Source organism: Coturnix japonica, unplaced genomic scaffold (genome assembly GCF_054131305.1).
Source record: "Coturnix japonica strain WE unplaced genomic scaffold, WE-NBRP24 Scf072, whole genome shotgun sequence".
NCBI lineage: Eukaryota > Metazoa > Chordata > Aves > Galliformes > Phasianidae > Coturnix > Coturnix japonica.
Genome location: NW_028188975.1, coordinates 17,935 through 37,551, shown reverse-complemented (window position 1 = coordinate 37,551; position 19,617 = coordinate 17,935). Strand labels below are relative to the sequence as shown.

General features: G+C 55.4%; 1 protein-coding gene across 1 annotated transcript in view; it reads right to left on the bottom strand.

Annotated features, from left to right (window-relative positions):
- The window catches only part of LOC146751588 (plectin-like), a 91,927-nt gene extending 73,008 nt beyond the window's left edge, over positions 1–18,919 (bottom strand). The window contains exon 1 of the mRNA XM_085533971.1: positions 18,753–18,919. Within this exon, the coding sequence (XP_085390097.1) occupies positions 18,753–18,861 (109 nt within the window). The 5' untranslated portion in view covers positions 18,862–18,919. The remainder of the gene's footprint in view (positions 1–18,752) is intronic.
- Positions 18,920–19,617: the final 698 nt, after the last annotated feature.

Below are 19,617 nucleotides of genomic sequence, written 5' to 3'. Positions count from 1 at the left end.
ACCCACACTTATGGGGCTCAGCACCCCCAGTGCCCTCCTCCAGCCCCATAGCGACCCCGCCCACCCCATAGATCGGGACCCACAACTGCCCCCCCCCACCGCGTGGCGCTACAGCGGAAATGGGGGCGGGGCCTCGTGGAAGGGGGCGTGGCCTCGGTGATATGGGCGGGGCTTAAGGGCCGCTGGCTCCGCCCCATAAGTGCGGTCACGTGGTGCTCTGCCCCATAACTACGACACCCCACCGAGCTGTGGGGCCTGCCCCATAAGTGCCCCATAACCACTATGAGCTCTGCCCCATAAGTGCCCCATAACCGCTATGAGCTCTGCCCCATAAGTGCCCCATAACCACTATGAGCTCTGCCCCATAAGTGCCCCATAACCACTATGAGCTCTGCCCCATAAGTGCCCCATAACCACTATGAGCTCTGCCCCATAAGTGCCCCATAACCACTATGAGCTCTGCCCCATAAGTGCCCCATAACCACTATGAGCTCTGCCCCATAAGTGCCCCATAACCGCTATGAGCTCTGCCCCATAAGTGCCCCATAACCACTATGAGCTCTGCCCCATAAGTGCCCCATAACCACTATGAGCTCTGCCCCATAAGTGCCCCATAACCGCTATGAGCTCTGCCCCATAAGTGCCCCATAACCACTATGAGCTCTGCCCCATAAGTGCCCCATAACCACTATGAGCTCTGCCCCATAAGTGCCCCATAACCGCTATGAGCTCTGCCCCATAAGTGCCCCATAACCACTATGAGCTCTGCCCCATAAGTGCCCCAGAACCACTGTGCTATGAGCTCTGCCCCATAAGTGCCCCATAACCACTATGAGCTCTGCCCCATAAGAGCCCCATAACCACTATGAGCTCTGCCCCATAAGTGCCCCATAACCACTATGAGCTCTGCCCCATAAGTGCCCCATAACCACTATGAGCTCTGCCCCATAAGTGCCCCATCACCACTGTGCTATGAGCTCTGCCCCATAAGTGCCCCATAACCACTATGAGCTCTGCCCCATAAGAGCCCCATAACCACTATGAGCTCTGCCCCATAAGTGCCCCATAACCACTATGAGCTCTGCCCCATAAGTGCCCCATAACCACTATGAGCTCTGCCCCATAAGTGCCCCATCACCACTGTGCTATGAGCTCTGCCCCATAAGTGCCCCATAACCAATATGAGCTCTGCCCCATAAGTGCCCCATAACCACTATGAGCTCTGCCCCATAAGTGCCCCAGAACCACTATGAGCTCTGCCCCATAAGTGCCCCAGAACCACTATGAGCTCTGCCCCATAAGTGCCCCATAACCACTATGAGCTCTGCCCCATAAGTGCCCCATAACCACTATGAGCTCTGCCCCATAAGTGCCCCATAACCACTATGAGCTCTGCCCCATAAGTGCCCCATAACCACTATGAGCTCTGCCCCATAAGTGCCCCATCACCACTGTGCTATGAGCTCTGCCCCATAAGTACCCCATAACCACTATGAGCTCTGCCCCATAAGAGCCCCATAACCACTATGAGCTCTGCCCCATAAGTGCCCCATAACCACTATGAGCTCTGCCCCATAAGTGCCCCATAACCACTATGAGCTCTGCCCCATAAGTGCCCCATAACCACTATGAGCTCTGCCCCATAAGTGCCCCATCACCACTGTGCTATGAGCTCTGCCCCATAAGTGCCCCATAACCACTATGAGCTCTGCCCCATAAGAGCCCCATAACCACTATGAGCTCTGCCCCATAAGTGCCCCATAACCACTATGAGCTCTGCCCCATAAGAGCCCCTAAGTTGGGCTCCGCCCCATAGATCGGCCGTGCCCCACATCCTGCCCGCCGTGCACCGCCCCACATGGACTCTGCCCCATAACCCGACCCGGATTCACCACCCAGATGGCTCAGCCCCATAACCCGACCCACAACTGCTGCTCTATGGGGCTCAGCCCCACAACCAGACCCACAGCTGCTGCTCTATGGGGCTCAGCCCCATAACCGGACCCACAACTGCTGCTCTATGGGGCTCAGCCCCATAACCCGACCCACAGCTGCTGCTCTATGGGGCTCAGCCCCATAACCGGACCCACAACTGCTGCTCTATGGGGCTCAGCCCCATAACCGGACCCACAGCTGCTGCTCTATGGGGCTCAGCCCCATAACCCGACCCACAACTGCTGCTCTGTGGGGCTCAGCCCCATAACCGGACCCACAACTGCTGCTCTATGGGGCTCAGCCCCATAACCGGACCCACAACTGCTGCTCTATGGGGCTCAGCCCCATAACTGGACCCACAACTGCTGCTCTATGGGGCTCAGCCCCATAACCGGACCCACAGCTGCTGCTCTATGGGGCTCAGCCCCATAACTGGACCCACAACTGCTGCTCTATGGGGCTCAGCCCCATAACCCGACCCACAACTGCTGCTCTATGGGGCTCAGCCCCACATCACAGCGCTCTGCCCCACACTATGGCCTCTCAGCCCCACATTGTGGTCCCTCTGCCCCACATCGCTGCACTCTGCCCCACACTGTGGCCTCTCTGCCCCACACTGTGATCCCTCTACCCCACATAGCTGCACTCTGCCCCACACTGTGGCCTCTCTGCCCCACATTGTGCCCTCTCTGCCCCACATCACAGCACTCTACCCCATATTATGGCCTCTCTGCCCCACATTGTGGCTTCTCTGCCCCACACTATGGCCTCTCTGCCTCACATAGCTGCACTCTGCCCCATATTATGCCCTCTCTGCCCCACACTGTGGCCTCTCTGCCCCACATCACAGCACTCTACCCCACATTATGGCCTCTCTGCCCCATATTATGGCCTCCCTGCCCCACATCACAACAGTCTACCCCATATTATGGCCTGTCTACCCCACATCAAGGTGCTCTACCCCACATTATGGCCTCTCTGCCCCATATTATGGCTTCTCTGCCCCATTCTGTGCCCTCTCTGCCCCACATGGCAGCACTCTACCTCATATTATGACCTCTCTGCCCCACATTATGGCCTCTCTGCCCCATATTATGACTTCCCTGCCCCACATCCGGGTGCTCTGCCCCATATTATGGCCTCTCTGCCCCACATGGCAGCACTCTGCCCCATATTATGGCTTCTCTGCCCCACATGGCAGCACTCTACCTCATATTATGGCCTCTCTGCCCCACATTATGGCCTCTCTGCCCCATATTATGGCTTCCCTGCCCCACATCCGGGTGCTCTGCCCCACACCGTGGGCGTGGCCTCCCCATAGTGGGCGTGGCCTCCCCATAGTGGGCGTGGCCTCCCATAGTGGGCGTGGCCTCCCATAGTGGGCGTGGCCTCCCCATAGTGGGCGTGGCCTCCGTTCTGGCCCCGCTCCCACCCCCCCTGTCTCTGCCCCACACACACCGCCCCCTCCTGCCCCATTCCCAGCCCCACATGGCCCCACATCACCCCATATCCCCCCATATCCCCCCATTACCCCCCATATCGCCCCATATCCCCTCACGGACCGGCACAGCACATCCTGCCGCTCAGATCCACGTTTCTCTTCCTGCTCCCCTCCATCCTCCGCCCGCACCGAGTCGATCCCGCACCAACAGCAACGCCCCGCCCCTCCACAAGCCGCGCCCACTCCCACATTAAGCCACGCCCACTCCCACATAAGCCACGCCCACTCCCACATTAAGCCTCTCCCACTCCCATATTAAGCCACGCCCACTCACACGTAAGCCGCGCCCGCATCCACATTAAGCCACGCCCACTGACGCGCAGGCCACGCCCACACCTCGTTAGGCCACGCCCCCTTCCCTTCGTTTAGTCCCGTCGTTAGGCCACGCCCACTCCCACATTAAGCCACGCCCACTCCCGCATTAAGCCACGCCCACTGTCACGTAAGCCGCGCCCGCGTCCACATTAAGCCACGCCCACTGACGCGCAGGCCACGCCCACTCCTCGTTAGGCCACGCCCACTCCTCGTTAGGCCACGCCCACTCCCGCCTTAGGCCACGCCCACTTTTAACATTCATGCGGTCCCGCTCCTTAGGCCACGCCCTCCCCGTCGTTAGGCCACGCCCACTCCCTTATTGGGCCACGCCCACTCCCTCTCCTTTATGGCACGCCCACTTTTCCCTTAGGCCACGCCCAATGCCACGCAGGCCACGCCCACTTTTCCATTCATATCTTCTTCACTCGCTAGGCCACGCTCACTCTCACATAAGCCACGCCCACTGTCGCGCAGGCCACGCCCACCGCCGTTTAGGCCACGCCCACTCCCTCGTTAGGCCACGCCCACTTCTCCTCCGTTTAGTCCCCACTCGTTAGGCCACGCCCACTGTCACATTAGGCCACGCCCATTGTTCCCTTAGGCCACGCCCACTTTAACCTTTGCTCGGTCCCCACTGGTTAGGCCACGCCCACCGGCACGCAGGCCACGCCCACCCGTTCGTTAGGCCACGCCCACTGCCGTGCATGCCACGCCCATTCCATGTTAGGCCACGCCTACTTCCCATTCATATGGGCCCCAGTCGTCAGACAACGCCCACTCCCCCATTAGGCCATGCCCACTGTCACATTAGGCCACGCCCATCCATTCGTTAGGCCACGCCCACTCTAGGTTAGGCCACGCCCACTCCTCGTTAGGCCACGCCCACTGCCTCTTCCTGCTCCACCCGCACCTACCGCAAAGCCCCGCCCCTCGTTAGGCCACGCCCCCTGACACATAAGTCACGCCCATTGCCACGCAGGCCACGCCCACTCCCTTATTAGGCCACGCCCACTCCCTCTCGTTTACGGCACGCCCACGTTTCCCTTAGGCCACGCCCACTTTTCCATTCATGTCTTCTCCACTCGTTAGGCCACGCCCACTTTCCCCTTCGCATGGTCTCCACACATAAGGCCACTCCCACTCCCGCTTTAGGCCACGCCCACTCACACGTTAGGCCACGCCCATCCCCCTATTGGCCACGCCCACTCCCTCTTTAAACCACGGTTGTTGTCAAACAGGCCACGCCCACTCTCCCGTTAGGCCACGCCCATTCCTCATTGGGCCACGCCCACTATCTCATTAAGCCACGCCCATTCCTCGTTGGGCCACGCCCACTATCTCATTAAGCCACGCCCATTCCTCATTAGGCCACGCCCACTCCATCTTTTAAACCACTCCCACTGTCACCCAGGCCACGCCCACTCTCTCATTAGACCACGCCCACTGTCACCCAGGCCACGCCCAGTCCCTCATCAGGCCACGCCCACGCTCACCCAAGCCACGCCCACTCCCTAGTTTAAACCACGCCCATCCCTCCTTAGGCCACGCCTGTTCCCTCGTTAAGCCACGCCCACTGTCACACAGGCCACGCCCACTCCTCTTTAGGCCACGCCCATTCCTCATTAGCCCACGCCCACACCCTCATTAGGCCACGCCCACCTCGTTAGGCCACGCCCACTCCCTCAACAGGCCACGCCCACTCCCTCTTTAAACCACGACCGTTGTCAGCCAGGCCACGCCCAATAACTCATCAGGCCACGCCCACCGTCTCGTTTAGGCCACGCCCACGCAGCCCCATAGCACAGCCCCATAGCGCTGCCCCATAGCACAGCCCCATAGCACTGCCCCATAGCACTGCCCCATAGCACTGCCCCATAGCACAGCCCCATAGCACTGCCCCATAGCACAGCCCCATAGCACTGCCCCATAGCACAGCCCCATAGCACTGCCCCATAGCACAGCCCCATAGCACAGCCCCATAGCACTGCCCCATAGCACTGCCCCATAGCACTGCCCCATAGCACAGCCCCATAGCACAGCCCCATAGCACTGCCCCATAGCACAGCCCCATAGCACTGCCCCATAGCACTGCCCCATAGCACAGCCCCATAGCACTGCCCCATAGCACAGCCCCATAGCACTGCCCCATAGCACTGCCCCATAGCACTGCCCCATAGCACAGCCCCATAGCACTGCCCCATAGCACAGCCCCATAGCACTGCCCCATAGCACAGCCCCATAGCACTGCCCCATAGCACAGCCCCATAGCACAGCCCCATAGCACTGCCCCATAGCACAGCCCCATAGCACAGCCCCATAGCACAGCCCCATAGCGCTGCCCCATAGCACTGCCCCATAGCACAGCCCCATAGCACAGCCCCATAGCGCTGCCCCATAGCGCTGCCCCATAGCACAGCCCCATAGCACAGCCCCATAGCACTGCCCCATAGCACTGCCCCATAGCACAGCCCCATAGCACTGCCCCATAGCACTGCCCCATAGCACTGCCCCATAGCACAGCCCCATAGCGCTGCCCCATAGCACTGCCCCATAGCACAGCCCCATAGCAATGCCCCATAGCACAGCCCCATAGCACAGCCCATAGCGCCCTATAATGCTGCCCCATAGCACAGCCCCATAGCACTGCCCCATAGCACTGCCCCATAGCACAGCCCTATAGCACTGCCCTATAGCATTGCCCCATAGCACAGCCCCACATTGCTTCCCCATTGCACAGCCCCATAGCACAGCCCCATAGCACTGCCCCATAGCACAGCCCCATAGCACTGCCCCATAGCACTGCCCCATAGCACAGCCCCATAGCACAGCCCCATAGCACTGCCCCATAGCACAGCCCCATAGCACTGCCCCATAGCACAGCCCCATAGCACTGCCCCATAGCACTGCCCCATAGCACAGCCCCATAGCACTGCCCCATAGCACTGCCCCATAGCACAGCCCCATAGCACAGCCCCATAGCACTGCCCCATAGCCCTGCCCCATAGCACTGCCCCATAGCACAGCCCCACACGCCCCATCTGCTGTGCACAGATAAGGGGTGGGGCGTGGTGGGGCTGCCAGCATCTGTGGGGAAGGCAGCCTTGATGTGGAGCGGGGACACCATGGGAAGCCCCATAGCACAGAGCTCTGCCCCATAGAACAGAGCTGTGACCCATAGCACAGAGCTGTGCCCCATAGCGCTGAGCTGTGCCCCATAGCACAGAGCTCTGCCCCATAGCACTGAGCAGTGCCCCATAGCACAGAGCTGTGACCCATAGCACAGAGCTCTGCCCCATAGCACTGAGCTGTGCCCCATAGCGCTGAGCTGTGCCCCATAGAGCTGAGCTGTGTCCCATAGCAGTACCCCATAGCACACTGTGGTACCCCATAGCACATTATGGTGCCCCATAGCACACTGTGGTGCCCCATATGGGTGCCCCATAGCACATTATGGTGCCCCATAGCACATTATGGTGCCCCATAGCACTCCCCCATAGCACATTGTGGTGCCCCATAGCAGTACCCCACAGCACATTGTTGTGCCCCATAGCAGTGTCCTATAGCACATTGTGGTGCCCCATAGCACACTGTGGTGCCCCATAGCACATTATGGTGCCCCATAGCACTCCCCCATAGCACATTGTGGTGCCCCATAGCACATTATGGTGCCCCATAGCACTCCCCCATAGCACATTGTGGTGCCCCATAGCACATTATGGTGCCCCATAGCACTCCCCCATAACACATTGTGGTGCCCCATAGCACTCCCCCATAGCACATTGTGGTGCCCCATAGGACATTATGGTGCCCCATAGCAGTGTCCTATAGCACACTGTGGTGCCCCATAGCACACTGTGGTGCCCCATAGCAGTGCCCCATAGCACATCATTGTGGTGCCCCATAGCACATTGCTGTGCCCCATAGCACACTGTGGTGCCCCATATGGGTGCCCCATAGCACATTATGGTGCCCCATAGCACATTGTGGTGCCCCATAGCACACTGTGGTGCCCCATATCAGTGCCCCATAGCACATTGTGGTGCCCCATAGCACTGAGCTGTGCCCCACAGCACATTGTGGTGCCCCACAGCACATTGTGGTGCCCCATAGCACATTGTGGTGCCCCATAGCACACTGTGGTGCCCCATAGCAGCACCCATAGCACATTATGGTGCCCCATAGCACATTGTGGTGCCCCATAGCACACTGTGGTGCCCCATATCAGTGCCCCATAGCACATTGTGGTGCCCCATAGCACATTATGGTGCCCCATAGCACACTGTGGTGCCCCATAGCAGTGCCCAATAGCACTGAGCTGTGCCCCATAGCGGTGCCCCATATGGTGCCCCATAGCAGTATCCCATAGTGGTGCCCCATATGGTACCCCGTATGGGTGCCCCATAGCAGTACCCCATAGCGGTGCCCCATAGCACACTGTGGTGCCCCATAGCAGTACCCCATAGCAGTACCCCATAGCACTGAGCTGTGCCCCATAGCACACTGTGGTGCCCCATAGCAGTACCCCATAGCGGTGCCCCATAGCACTGAGCTGTGCCCCATATGGTGCCCCATAGCACATTATGGTGCCCCATAGCACACTGTGGTGCCCCATAGCACATTGCAGTGCCCCATAGCACATTATGGTGCCCCATAGCACTGAGCTGTGCCCCATATGGTGCCCCACAGCACATTATGGTGCCCCATAGCACACTGTGGTGCCCCATAGCACATTGCAGTGCCCCATAGCACTGAGCTGTGCCCCATAGCAGTGCCCCATAGCACTGAGCTGTGCCCCATACGGTGCCCCATAGCACACTGTGGTGCCCCATAGCAGTACCCCATATGGTGCCCCATAGCACTGAGCTGTGCCCCATATGGTGCCCCATAGCAGTACCCCATAGCAGTACCCCATAGCACATTATGGTGCCCCATAGCACACTGTGGTGCCCCATATGGGTGCCCCATAGCACATTATGGTGCCCCATAGCAGTACCCCATAGCAGTACCCCATAGCACATTATGGTGCCCCATACGGTGCCCCATAGCACTGAGCTGTGCCCCATAGCACATTATGGTGCCCCATAGCACACTGCGGTGCCCCATAGCACATTATGGTGCCCCATAGCACATTGTGGTGCCCCATAGCACATTATGGTGCCCCATAGCACACTGTGGTGCCCCATAGCACTGAGCTGTGCCCCATAGCACATTATGGTGCCCCATAGCACATTATAGTGCCCCATAGCACTGAGCTGTGCCCCATACGGTGCCCCCTCCCTCCCCCCACATTCCCGGTGTGTGAGTGTCCCCCCGTCGGCGCTTCCTGCGGTTCCGTGAGTCACCGCCCCCCCACAAAGGACCCGGCCCAGAAACCGCGACCGCGGGGCTACAAACGGGGGGGGAAATAGGGGGGGTCCATGGGAACGGGAGTAAACTGAGATATAGGGGGAAATAGGGGGAATAGGGGGGGAACCTGGTAATGGGGATAAACTGAGATATAGGGGGAAATAGGGGGAATAGGGGGGAACATGGTAATGGGGATAAACTGAGATAGAGGGGGAAATAGGGGGAATAGGGGGGAACCTGGTAACGGGAATAAACTGAGACAGGGGGAAATAGGGGGGGTCCATGGCAACGGGAGTAAACTGAGATATAGGGGGAAATGAGTCACTGAGAGCCGTAAAGAAATGGAAACTTATGGGGCTGAAATGGCACCGAAATGGCAGCAAAATGGGATCAAAATAGCATCGAAATGGCACCAAAATGGGACCGGAATGGAGCTGGAATGGGAGCGAAATGGGACTGAAATGGGGCTGAAATGGGGCTGAAATAGGAGCAAAATGGGACCAAAATGGGGCTGAAATGGGGCTAAAATGGCACCGAAATGGCAGCAAAATGGGATCAAAATAGCATCGAAATGGGAGCAAAATGGGACTGGAATGGAGCTGGAATGGTAGCGAAATGGGACTGAAATGGGACCAGAATGGAACCAAAATGGGGCTGAAATGGGGTTAAAATGGGACCAGAATGGGAGCAGAATGGGACCAAAACGGGGCTGAAATGGGGCTGAAATGGGACCAGAATGGGACCAAAATGGGCTGAAATGGGGCTAAAATGGGACCAGAATGGGACCAAAATGGGGCTGAAATTGGGCTAAAATAGGAGCAAAATGGGACCAAAATGGGGCTGAAATGGGAGGGGGGGGGGGGGGGGAATGAGTCACTGAGAGCAGTAAAAGAAATGGAAACTTATGGGGCTGAAATGGCACCAAAATGGCAGCAAAATGGCACCAAAATGGGAGCAAAATGGGGCTGAAATTGGGTTAAAATGGGAGCATAATGGGTCTGAAATGGGAGGGGGGGGGGGGGGGGGAAATGAGTCACTGAGAGCGGTAAAGAAATGGAAACTTATGGGGCTGAAATGGGGCCAAAATGGGAGCAAAATGGGCTGAAATGGGAGTAAAATGGGGCTGGAATGGGAGGGGAGGGGGGGAAATGAGTCACTGAGTGTAGGAGGAAAAGAAATGGAAACTTATGGGGCTGAAATGGGGCCAAAATGGCATTAAAATGGCACCAAAATGGGATCAAAATAGCTTCGAAATGGGAGCAGAATGGGACCAGAATGGGACCAGAATTGGAGCAAAATGGGACTGAAATGGGGCTGAAATGGGGCTAAAATAGGAGCAAAATGGGACCAAAATGGGGCTGAAATGGGAGGGGGGGGGGGGGGGAATGAGTCACTGAGTGTAGGAGGAAAAGAAATGGAAACTTATGGGGCTGAAATGGGACTGAAATGGCATTAAAATGGCATCGAAATGGGATCAAAATAGCATCAAAATGGGAGCAAAATGGGACCGGAATGGGAGCAAAATGGGACTGAAATGGGGCTGGAATGGGACCAAAATGGGGCTGAAATGGGGCTAAAATGGGAGCAAAATGGGGCTGGAATGGGAGCAGAATGGGACCAAAATGGGGCTGAAATTGGGCTAAAATAGGAGCAAAATGGGACCAAAATGGGGCTGAAATGGGAGGGGGGGGGGGGGAAATGAGTCACTGAGAGCAGTAAAAGAAATGGAAACTTATGGGGCTGAAATGGGGCCAAAATGGGACCAAAATGGGACCAAAATGGGATCAAAATAGCATCGAAATGGGAGTAAAATGGGGCTGAAATGGGACCAGAATGGGAGCAAAATGGGACTGAAATGGGGCTGAAATGGGAGCAAAATGGGGCTGGAATGGGAGCAGAATGGGAGCAGAATGGGGCTGAAATAGGAGCAAAATGGGACCAAAATGGGGCTGAAATTGGGCTAAAATAGGAGCAAAATGGGGCTGAAATGGGGCTGTAATAGGAGCAAAATGGGACCAAAATGGGAGCAAAATGGGGCTAAAATGGGAGCAAAATGGGGCTGAAATGGGGCTGAAATAGGAGCAAAACGGGACCAAAATGGGAGCAAAATGGGGCTAAAATGGGGTTGAAATGGGAGCAGAATGGGGCTGAAATGGGGTTAAAATGGGACCAAAATGGGGCTGAAATGAGTCACTGAGAGCGGCAAAAGAAATGGAAACTTATGGGGCTGAAATGGCACCGAAATGGGACCAAAATGGGCTGAAATGGGACCAAAATGGGGCTGAAATGGGAGGGGAGGGGGGGAAATGAGTCACCGAGTGTAGGAGGAAAAGAAATGGAAACTTATGGGGCTGAAATGGGGCCAAAATGGGATCAAAATGGCATTAAAATGGGATCAAAATAGCATCGAAATGGGAGCAAAATGGGACCGGAATGGGAGCAAAATGGAACTGAAATGGGGCTGGAATGGGAGCAAAATGGGAGCAGAATGGGACCAAAATGGGGCTGAAATGGGGCTAAAATGGGACCAGAATGGGAGCAGAATGGGACCAAAATGGGGCTGAAATTAGGCTAAAATAGGAGCAAAATGGGACCAAAATGGGGCTGAAATGGGAGGGGGGGGGGGGGGGAATGAGTCACTGAGTGTAGGAGGAAAAGAAATGGAAACTTATGGGGCTGAAATGGGGCCAAAATGGGACCAAAATGGGATCAAAATAGCATCGAAATGGGAGTAAAATGGGACTGAAATGGGACTGAAATAGGAGCAAAATGGGACCAAAATGGGGCTGAAATAGGGCTAAAATGGGAGCAGAATGGGGCTGAAATGGGGCTGAAATGGGACCAAAATGGGGCTGAAATGGGGTTAAAATGGGAGCAGAATGGGGCTGAAATGGGGCTGAAATAGGAGCAAAATGGGACCAAAATGGGGCTGAAATGGGGTTAAAATGGGAGCAGAATGGGGCTGAAATGGGGCTGAAATAGGAGCAAAATGGGACCAAAATGGGAGCAAAATGGGGCTGAAATGGGGTTGAAATGGGACCAAAATGGGACCAAAATGGGGCTGAAATGGGGTTAAAATGGGAGCAAAACGGGACCAAAATGGGGCTAAAATGGGAGCAAAATGGGGCTGAAATGGGAGGGGGGGGGGGGGGAATGAGTCACTGAGTGTAGGAGGAAAAGAAATGGAAACTTATGGGGCTGAAATGGGGCCAAAATGGCATTAAAATGGCACCAAAATGGGATCAAAATAGCTTCGAAATGGGAGTAAAATGGGACCGGAATGGGAGCAAAATGGGACTGAAATGGGGCTGGAATGGGAGCAAAATGGGGCTGATTTGGAGCTAAAATGGGAGCAAAATGGGGCTGGAATGGGGTTAAAATGGGAGCAAAATGGGGCTGAAATGGGGCTGAAATAGGAGCAAAACGGGACCAAAATGGGGCTGAAATGGGAGGGGGGGGGGGGGGGAAATGAGTCACTGAGAGCGGCAAAAGAAATGGAAACTTATGGGGCTGAAATGGCACCGAAATGGCACCAAAATGGGCTGAAATGGGAGTAAAATGGGGCTGGAATGGGAGGGGAGGGGGGGAAATGAGTCACTGAGTGTAGGAGGAAAAGAAATGGAAACTTATGGGGCTGAAATGGGGCCAAAATGGCACCAAAATAGCATCGAAATGGGACCAAAATGGGGCTGAAATGGGACCAGAATGGGAGCAAAATGGGGCTGAAATGGGGCTGAAATGGGAGCAAAATGGGGCTGATTTGGAGCTAAAATGGGAGCAAAATGGGGCTGGAATGGGAGCAGAATGGGAGCAGAATGGGGCTGAAATAGGAGCAAAATGGGACCAAAATGGGGCTGAAATGGGAGGGGGAGGGGGGGAAATGAGTCACTGAGAGCAGTAAAAGAAATGGAAACTTATGGGGCTGAAACGGCACCGAAATGGCACCAAAATGGGCTGAAATGGGAGTAAAATGGGAGCAGAATGGGGCTGAAATGGGAGGGGAGGGGGGCAATGAGTCACTGAGTGTAGGAGGAAAAGAAATGGAAACTTATGGGGCTGAAATGGGGCCAAAATGGCACCAAAATAGCATCGAAATGGGATCAAAATGGGGCTGAAATGGGACCAGAATGGGGCTGAAATGGGAGCAAAATGGGGCTGATTTGGAGCTAAAATGGGAGCAAAATGGGGCTAAAATGGGAGCAAAATGGGGCTGAAATGGGGTTAAAATGGGAGCAGAATGGGGCTGAAATGGGGCTGAAATAGGAGCAAAACAGGACCAAAATGGGGCTGAAATGGGGTTAAAATGGGAGCAGAATGGGGCTGAAATGGGGCTGAAATAGGAGCAAAACGGGACCAAAATGGGAGCAAAATGGGGCTGAAATGGGGTTAAAATGGGAGCAGAATGGGGCTGAAATGGGGCTGAAATAGGAGCAAAACGGGACCAAAATGGGGCTGAAATGGGGTTAAAATGGGAGCAGAATGGGGCTGAAGTGGGGCTGAAATAGGAGCAAAATGGGACCAAAATGGGGCTGGAATGGGAGGGGGGGGGGGGAAATGAGTCACTGAGTGTAGGAGGAAAAGAAATGGAAACTTATGGGGCTGAAATGGGGCCAAAATGGCATTAAAATGGCATTAAAATGGCACCAAAATGGGATCAAAATAGCTTCGAAATGGGAGCAGAATGGGAGCAGAATGGGACCAGAATTGGAGCAAAATGGGACTGAAATGGGGCTGAAATGGGGCTAAAATGGGACCAAAATGGGGCTGAATTGGGGCTAAAATGGGAGCAAAATGGGACTGAAATTGGGCTAAAATGGGAGCAAAATGGGGCTGAAATGGGTTCAAAATGGGACCAAAATGGCACTGAAATCAGACTTAAATGAGACCAAAATAGCATAGAAATGGCTCTGAAGTGAAACCAAAATGAGACCAAAATGGGGCGAAAATGGGACCAAAATGGCACCAAAATGGGATCAAAATGGGACTGAAATGGGGCTGAAATGGGGCTGAAATGGCACCAAAATGGTGCCAAAATGGGACCAAAATGGGACTGAAATGGGGCTAAAATGGGACCAAAATGGCACCAAAATAATAGGAGCAAAATGGGACCAAAATGGGGCTGAAATGCCACTAAAATGAGACTGAAATGGCACCAAAATGGGACCAAAATGGGACAAAAATGAGGCCAAAACAGAACCGAAATGGCACTGGAATGAGACCAAAATGACACTGAAATGGGATGGAAATGGGAGCAAAATGGCACCAAAATAGCACCAAAATGGGATCAAAATGGGACTGAAATGGGACCAAAATGGGGCTGAAATGGGGCCAAAATGGCACCAAAATAATAGGAGCAAAATGGGACCAAAATGGGGCTGAAGTGGGGCTAAAATGGGACTGAAATGGGGCTGAAATGGCACCAAAATAGGAGCGAAATGGGACTGAAATGGGGCTGAAATGGGAGCAAAATGGCACCAAAATGGGAGCAAAATAGGAGCGAAATGGGACCTAAATGGGGCTGAAATGGGACCTAAATGGCACTAAGACTGTCGGAACAGAACCCAAATGGCACCAAAACTGCACCAAAATGACACCAAAACTGTCAGAGCTGAACCCAAATGGCACCAAAATGTCAGAGCTGAACCCAAATGCCCCTAAAATGGCACCAAAATGGCACTGAAATGGACCCAAAATGTCAGAACAGAACCCAAATGGCATCAAAATGGACCCAAAATGAAACCTAAACTGTCAGAACAGAACCCAAATGCACCAAAATGACCCCAAAACGGCCCAAAAACGACACCAAAATGGCACCAAAACTGTCAGAACAGAACCCAAAATACACCAAAATGGCCCCAAAATGGCCCCAAAATGACACCAAAACTGTCAGAGCTGAACACAAACGGCACCAAAATGTCAGAACAGAACCCAAAATACACCAAAATGGCCCCAAAATGGCACCAAAATGGCCCCAAAATGACACCAAAACTGTCAGAGCTGAATCTAAATGGCACCAAAATGTCAGAACAGAACCCAAATGGCACCAAAATGGCCCCAAAATGGCCCCAAAATGGCCCCAAAATGACACCAAAACTGTCAGAGCTGAACCCAAACGGCACCAAAATGTCAGAACAGAACCCAAATGGCACCAAAATGGCCCCAAAATGACACCAATATGGGACCAGAACTGTCAGAGCTGAACCCAAATGGCACCAAAATGGCCCCAAAATGGGACCCAAATGGCACCAAAATGTCAGAACAGAACCAAAATGGCACCAAAATGGGACCCAAATGGGACTGAAACTGTCAGAGCTGAACCCAAATGGCACAAAAATGTCAGAATAGAACCCAAAATGCACCAAAATGGCCCCAAAACGGCTCCAAAATGACACCAAAACTGTCAGAGCTGAATCTAAATGGCACCAAAATGTCAGAACAGAACCAAAATGGCACCAAAATGGCACCAGAACTGTCACAACAGGACCCAAATGGAACCAAAATGGCCCCAAAATGGGACCCAAATGGGACCAAAACTGTCAGAGCTGAACCCAAATGACACCAAAATGGATCAAAACTAACAGAGCTGAACCCAAATGGCTCCAAAATGGCCCCAAAATGACACCAAAACTTTCAGAGCTGAACCCAAATGGCCCCAAAATGGGACCCAAATGGGACCAAAACTGTCAGATCTGAACCCAAATGCCCCCAAAATGGCACCAAAATGACACCAAAACTTTCAGAGCTGAACCCAAATGGTCCCAAATGGCTCCAAAATGGGACACAAATGGGACCAAAACTGTCAGAGCTGAACCCAAATGCCCCCAAAATGGCACCAAAATGGGACACAAATGGGACCAAAACTGCCAGAGCTGAACCCAAATGACACCAAAATGGATCAAAACTAACAGAGCTGAACCCAAATGCCCCCAAAATGGCACCAAAATGGGACACAAATGGGACCAAAACTGCCAGAGCTGAACCCAAATGCCCCCAAAATGGCACTGAAGTGGACCCAAAATGGCACAAAAATGTTAGAACAGAACCCAAATGCACCAAAACGGACCCAAAACTGTCGGAACAGAACCCAAAATGCACCAAAATGGCCCCAAAACAGCCCCAAAATGACACCAAAACTGTCAGAGCTGAACCCAAATGCCCCCAAAATGGCACTGAAATGGACCCAAAATGGACCTAAAATGTCAGAACAGAACCCAAAATGCACCAAAATGGCCCCAAAATGACACCAAAACTGTCAGATCTGAACCCAAATGGCCCCAATTGACCCCACTGTGGCACAGCAGCTGCTGCTCAACGGCCCCATCTGAAATCGTGGCCCCAAATGACCCCAAATGGCCCCAGATGAACCACAGCCACCACTGAGCTGCTGGGACTGGGATTAGGATGGGATGGGATTGGGAATGGGATTGGGAATGGGATTGGGAATGGAATTGGGAATGGGATTGGGAATGGGATTGGGAATGGGATTGGGAATGGGATTGGGAATGGGATTGGATTAGGATGGGGATTAGGATAGGGTGAGGGTTGGGATGGGGTGGGATTAGGATTGGGATGGGATTAGGATGGGGACTGGGATGGGATTAGGATTGGGATGGGATTAGGATGGGGTGGGATTAGGATTGGGATGGGATTAGGATGGGATTAGGATTGGGATGGGATTAGGATGGGGATTGGGATGGGATTAGGATGGGGACTGGGATGGGGTGGGATTAGGATTGGTATGGGATTAGGATTGGGATGGGATGGGATTAGGATTGGGATGGGATTAGGATGGGGTGGGATTAGGATTGGGATGGGATTAGGATGGGGATGGGATTAGGGTTGGGATGGGATTAGGGTTGGGATGGGATTAGGGTTGGGATGGGATGGGATTAGGATGGGGACTGGGATGGGATGGGATTTGGATTGGGATGGGATTAGGATGGGGACTGAGATGGGATTAGGATGGGGACTGGGATGGGGTGGGATTAGGATTGGGATGGGATTAGGATGGGGACTGGGATGGGATGGGATTTGGATTGGGATGGGGTGGGATTTGGATTGGGATGGGGTGGGATTAGGATTGGGATGGGATGGGGGTTGGGATGGGATTGAGATGGGATTGGGATTGGATGGGGTTGGGATGGAGGTTGGGATTAGGATAGGGATAGGGTGGGGGTTGGGATGGGATTGAGATGGGATTGGGATTGGATGGGGTTGGGGAGGGCTGGGGGTTGGGATGGGATTAGGATTGGGTTGCAAGGGTATTGGGATCAGGATGGGATGGGATGGGTGTTGGGATTGGGATGGAATTGGGATGGGATTGAATGGGGTTTGAATAGGATTAGGATTGGGATTAGGATTGGATTAGGATTGGGCTGGGGTTTGGATGGGATTAGGATGGGATTGGGATTGGGATGGGATTAGGATGGGATTGGGATTGGGATGGGAACAGGATTGGGTTGGGGTTTGGATGGGATTAGGACTGGGATTAGGATGGGATTGGATTTGGATTAGGATTGGGATGGGATTGGGATGGGATTGGGATGGGATTAGGATTGGGATGGGATTGGATTTGGATTAGGATGGGATTGGGATGGGATTAGGATGGGATTGGATTTGGATTAGGATTGGGATGGGATTGGGATGGGATTAGGGTTGGGATGGGATTAGGGTTGGGATGGGATCAGGGTTGGGATGGGATTAGGGTTGGGATGGGATTAGGGTTGGGATGGGATTAGGATGGTAATTGGGGTTGGTTTTGATCCGTCCCGACCCCCCCTGCCGCCCCCCCACCCCCCTGAGCGCTGACACCTGCGGCATGTGGAGACTATGGGGCGGGGGGGGGGGGTGAAGGACGGGACAACGGGGACATGGGAGGGGGGGGTCAAATAGGGCGGATATGGGGGGGTCGAATAGGGGGGATATGGGGGGGTCGAATAGGGGGGATATGGGGGGTCGAATAGGGCGGATATGGGGGGGTCGAATAGGGGGGATATGGGGGGTCGAATAGGGGGGATATGGGGGGGTCGAATAGGGGGGATATGGGGGGGTCGAATAGGGGGGATATAGGGGGGTCGAATAGGGGGGATATAGGGGGACACGGGGGGGTTGAATAAGGGCGATATGGGGGGGTCGAATAGGGGGAATATGGGGGGGTCGAATAGGGGGAATATGGGGGGGTCGAATAGGGGGAATATGGGGGGACATGGGAGGGGGTCGATAGGGGGGATATGGGGGGACACAGCAGGGAGGGGCGAAGGGACGTAACATGGAGACATGGGGGGGTCCAGGGGGGGACACGAGTGGGGGGGGGGGGGGGCACCTCGGGACATGAGGGGGGGGGTCGAATAGGGGGGACACAGGGGGACACGGTGGGGGGTGACAACATGGGGACGTGGGGGAGACACGGGGGGGGGGGGCGACACACAACATGGGGACGTGGGGGGGGGATCCAGGGGGAACACGAGTGGGGGGGGGGGGGGACACCTCGGAACACGGGGGGGGGGGGGCAACAACGGGAACTCCCCAACTCCCCCCCATCCCCCCCATCCCCACCGCCAAGGGGCGGAGCTTCGTGTCCGGGTGGGGGAGGGGCCTCGTTGGGGGCGTTTCCTGCCGGGGGTCCCGCCCCCCCCCCCCTCACCCCCTCACTCACCTTCGCCCCCCCCGCCCTGAGCGCGGCTCCTCCAGCGCCACGCGAGAGCGAGTGACGCCGCGTGACCCGCGGCCACCAGCGACGGGAACAGCGCGCCGGGCTCCGACATGTTCGGTTCGGTTCGGTTCGGTTCGGCTCAGCCCGGCACCGCCCCCCTTTGGGCACCGCCCCCCCCCCCGGCTCTAACCCCACCCCACCCCCCCCGGCTCGGCTCCGCCCTCTCCGCTGTAACCCCTTCCGTTCCGGTTCGGTTCGGTTTCACCCCCCGTTCGCCCTGCAAAGAGACCCGGTTCGGTTCGGTTCTGCCCCTCATGTCCTCGCCCTTTCGGCCTGTTCCGAGTCGGCTCGGCCCAGTTTCACCCCCCCTCACATTGCCAACAGCCCCCGGTTCGGTTCGGTTTCACCCCCCGTTCACACTGCAAAGAGACCCGGTTCGGTTCGGCTCGGTCCTGTTCCACCTCTCGTGCCCCGCCCCCTCTGCCCGGTCCGGTTCGGGTCTGCTCGGTTCTACCCCGTATGTTGTAATCCCTCCCGGTTCGGTTCGGCTCAACTCGGCCCGGCTCCATCCCTGTTAAGTGCTCTATACCGACCCAGCTCAGCTCGGCCCGGTCCGGTCCAGTTCGGCCTAATTTAGACTCCTCCCCTTCCTGCCCCCCCGGCCCGGTTCGGTTCGACTCGCCCAGCCCACCCACTGCCCCAAGAGCGATCGGGCTCGGCTCAGCCCGGCCCGGTTCGACCCGGCCCCACCCCCGGTCAAGCCCCCTGGCCCGGTTCGGTTCGGTTCGGCTCCACCCTCAATAAAGCCCTTCAGTTCGGTTCGGCTCCACCCTCAATAAAGCCCCCTGGCCCGGTTCGGTTCGGTTCG